Source organism: Siphateles boraxobius, unplaced genomic scaffold (genome assembly GCF_051911475.1).
Source record: "Siphateles boraxobius isolate OS27281-9 unplaced genomic scaffold, OSU_SipBor_1 32, whole genome shotgun sequence".
Classification (NCBI taxonomy): domain Eukaryota; kingdom Metazoa; phylum Chordata; class Actinopteri; order Cypriniformes; family Leuciscidae; genus Siphateles; species Siphateles boraxobius.
The window spans coordinates 6,855,001-6,860,000 of NW_027508942.1; the positions used below are offsets into that span (position 1 = coordinate 6,855,001).

General features: G+C 42.8%; 1 protein-coding gene across 2 annotated transcripts in view; it reads right to left on the bottom strand.

The window, feature by feature from the left end:
- The window catches only part of cskl (c-src tyrosine kinase-like), a 36,693-nt gene that overhangs the window by 2,376 nt on the left and 29,317 nt on the right, over window positions 1-5,000 (bottom strand). For both annotated transcript variants that reach the window (XM_077194686.1, XM_077194687.1), the window contains exons 11-12: window positions 2,467-2,662; window positions 1,425-1,511 (exon numbers count right to left, since the gene is read on the bottom strand). In XM_077194686.1, coding sequence (XP_077050801.1) covers window positions 1,425-1,511; window positions 2,467-2,662 — 283 coding nt within the window. The remainder of the gene's footprint in view (window positions 1-1,424; window positions 1,512-2,466; window positions 2,663-5,000) is intronic.

Sequence of the window (5,000 nt, forward strand, 5' to 3'; positions counted from 1 at the left end):
CTCATTATCATTTAAAGAGACATGCACCTCATTATCATTTAAAGAGACATGCACCTCATTATCATTTAAAGAGACATGCACCTCATTATCATATAAAGAGACATGCACCTCATTATCATTTAAAGAGACATGCACCGAAATGGGTCGCTGTGAACAGAGCTGTTTTTGAGGAGGTAAAAGGCTGTTGTTTTACACAAACATTGAGGAATTTTAACCAAAGTATGTTACAGACTTTACATGAAGACCTTTACATAAAGAATCATCCCAAACTTGTGGAAAATGGGCATCCGATGACCCCTTTAAAACAATAAGCTGACCAAGGTGCTGCACAACACACATAACAAAATAATACAATAAAATTGTAATACTAATAAAAATGTTTCTTTCAGACGAATACAATCAGTGTTATATTAAAAAAATGTCCTGGCTCTTCCAAGCTTTATAATGGCAGTGAATGGCCATTTATGTTTTGAAGTCCATAAAAGTGCATCTATCCATCATAATAGTACAAATAAAGAATGTCATATACACCTTGGATGGCTTGAGGTCGAGTAAATCATGGGGTCTTAATGTCCTCTAAACAAGCTAGCGAAGAGGACACTGAATCAGTATCTGATTTTAGAGGAAAATAAAGCTGAGTGTCATAGGCATAAATTTGATATGAAACTTTATGGGACTCAAAAATAAGACGTAAAGGGAGGAAACGGAGGAAAACATAAGGTTGGACCCAGAATAGAGCCTTGGGGAACCCCACAAGTGACGGGAACTGAGCTTGAGGAAAATTCTTCAATTTCCACCAAAAAAGTCCTATTTGTGAGATATGATGAAAATCAATCTAAGACAGAGACACACACACACACCGCCATCTGCTGGACACACTCGGAACTGCACGCAGCAAAACAATTCTCATGAAAACAATCATATAATAACAACAAATCTTTTCCACACAAACACATTTATCGAAAAAATCCCTCAATAAACAGAGGCTGTGATTGGATAACTGGAGTAGCCAGTGGACCAATGGCGTCGCAGCGTCTCTAATGTTGGTTTGGTGTTTCTGAAACGCCGGAGTGGAAGTGTGTTTGATCAGAATGATTGTGTTTATTCCCTCCAGAAGCGTCTCACACACACACGATTGTGTTCCCGAACACCAGCATCCGAACGCAAGAGAACATGACGGTGTTTACTGTGTTTCGTCTGACGCTCGACACACACTCGTTCATGATGGAGGGAAAACAGCCACATTAAAGCAACTTACAGTTTTATTACTGATATTTTACACCAGGAAGTGATGATTTTGTTCTCTTGAACACATGGGATGTAAAGTAAACACATGGCTGCTTTATTCACAAGTGTTTTATGCAATATTCCAAGTTTATGCATAAGTTATATTCGCAGAGAAACACTTTAAATGAAACTCTTACGATTCTGGGGTACGGCACGCGCCCGAACGAGTAAATCTCCCACAGGAGAACGCCGAAACTCCACACGTCAGATTTGGTGGAAAACCTCTGCGGAGAAAGGAGAAGCATATATTACTGGTGAGATTCACAAACAGAACTCTTAAGGCTGATAAATTATTTTTCGTTCTTCACTTTGAGGTAAAAAGAAATTAAAAATATTCAAAATACATGAAAATTAATACATGCAATAAATGGAAAATATGATCACGGATCTTCACTCTTCAGGAATGGACAGATCAAAATCCAGCAGGAATGTCAGTTTCTAGACAAACCGGGCGTTTTTATCTTTAAACAATTTCCTGAAATATTCAGGAAATCCTGATGTTTACGGTTGTTTGTTTTAGAACCTTCTCACACGCACGCACACACACACACACACACACACACACACACACACACACACACACACTCTCAATCTCTCTCACACGCGCACACACTCAGTCTCTCTCTCTCACACACACACTGACACACACACTCAGTCTGTCCCTCTCTCTCACACACACACACACACACACACACACACACACACACACACACACACACTCAATCTCTCTATCACACGCGCACACACACACACAATCTCTCTCACACACACACACACACACACACACACACTCAATCTCTCTCACACACACACACACACACACACACACTCAATCTCTCTCACACGCGCACACACACTCAGTCTCTCTCACACACACACACACACACCCTCAATCTCTCTATCACACGCGCACACACACACACACACTCAGTCTCTCTCTCACACACACACTCAATCTCTCTCACACGCGCACACACACACACACTCAGTCTCTCTCACACACACACACACACACACTCAATCTCTCTATCACACACACACACACACACTCAGTCTCTCTCACACACACACACACACACACCCAATCTCTCTCCCACACACACACTAACACTCGCTCTCAGACACAGACTCACAAACACACACACACACACACACACTCAGACACACTCACACACACACCTTCTCGCGCAGGGCCTCCGGCGAGGTCCACTTGACGGGTAGTTTTGCCGTGTCCTGAGTGGACGAGGCCTCTTTGGTCAGACCGAAGTCGCTGACTTTAGCGATGTTGTCGTCGGACACCAGGACGTTGCGAGCCGCCAGATCTCGGTGCACAAAGTTATTGGCCTCCAGATACTCCATGGCTTCACACACGTTACTGAAACACACACACACACACACACACACACACACACACACACACACACACACACACACACACACACACACTCCTAAAGATCCCAGCGGACAGACAGACTTTAACCGCGCCCGTCTTTAAGATAGGGATAATGTACATCCAGCCGGTTGTTATATCAGAATAAACCCGACAGGCTGATCAGGATCACACACACACACACCTGAAGGGGGTTTATTCTGAGATCACACACACAACCCCACAAACACACACACACACACACACACACCTGAAGGGGGTTTATTCTGAGATCACACACACACACACCTGAAGGGGGTTTATTCTGAGATCACACACACACACACACACACACACACACACACCTGAAGGGGGTTTATTCTGAGATCACACACACACACACACACACACACACACACACACACACACACACACACACACACACACACCTGAAGGGGGTTTATTCTGAGATCACACACACACACACACACACACCTGAAGGGGGTTTATTCTGAGATCACACACACACACACACACACACCTGAAGGGGGTTTATTCTGAGATCACACACACACACACACACACAACTGAAGGGGGTTTATTCTGAGATCACACACACACACTTGAAGGGGGTTTATTCTGAGATCACACACACACACACACACACCTGAAGGGGGTTTATTCTGAGATCACACACACACACACACACACCTGAAGGGGGTTTATTCTGAGATCACACACACACACACACACACCTGAAGGGGGTTTATTCTGAGATCACACACACACACACACACACCTGAAGGGGGTTTATTCTGAGATCACACACACACACACACACACTTGAAGGGGGTTTATTCTGAGATCACACACACACACACACACACCTGAAGGGGGTTTATTCTGAGATCACACACACACACACTTGAAGGGGGTTTATTCTGAGATCACACACACACACACACACACACCTGAAGGGGGTTTATTCTGAGATCACACACACACACACACACACCTGAAGGGGGTTTATTCTGAGATCACACACACACACACACACACCTGAAGGGGGTTTATTCTGAGATCACACACACACACACACACCTGAAGGGGGTTTATTCTGAGATCACACACACACACACACACACACACTTGAAGGGGGTTTATTCTGAGATCACACACACACACACACACACACACACACCTGAAGGGGGTTTATTCTGAGATCACACACACACACACACACACCTGAAGGGGGTTTATTCTGAGATCACACACACACACACACACACACACCTGAAGGGGGTTTATTCTGAGATCACACACACACACACATACACACACACACACACACACACACACCTGAAGGGGGTTTATTCTGAGATAACACACACACACACATACACACACACACACACACCTGAGGGGGGTTTATTCTGAGATAACACACACACACACATACACACACACACACACACACCTGAGGGGGGTTTATTCTGAGATAACACACACACACACACACACACACACACACACACACACACACACCTGAGGGGGGTTTATTCTGAGATAACACACACACACACACACACACACACACACACACACACACACACACACCTGAGGGGGGTTTATTCTGAGATAACACACACACAGGCTGGATGTACGTTATCACACAGACTCGCCACATCAGTAAATAATTACACACAAAATATTGGTCAGAGTTGAAATATGTTATTAGCTCTTTAGCAGTTTCCTCATTTAAGAGATACGGTTTACATTATAACACTTAATACACAGCATTTCAACACATAAATAATTATGGAGATCAGAGGTATTGATTTCAGATTAAACTGTTTTAAAATCGTAGTAAAATAAGAGACACAAAATGGCCGCCGCTGCGTTTGTATGAACTGTACACAAAATATTGATTCGACTGAGTTTTAATATTTTAGCAAAACTTTCACGAAGAAAAGCGGTTTCTAGCGAGTGTGTAGCGCTGATGACTTCAGTGACCCGGATGAGCCTGTGCTTCTGTTCCCTGTTGTTATCTGGGAATATACAGCTGAAACTCGAAAAAGTAGAATATCGTGCAACAGTTCATGTATTTCAGTCATTAAAATTAAAAGGTGAAACTAATATATTTAGTATATATAACTATATACATATGATTATACTTTTCAGAGGGCCGACATTTCTGTATTTAAAATCCTTTTTTTTATTGATTTCATGTAATATTGTAATTTTCTGAGATTTTGATTTTGGGTTCTTCATAAGCTGTACGCCAAAATCATCAAAATTATAACTTTTGCACGATATTCTAAGTTTTCGAGTTTCACCTGTATAC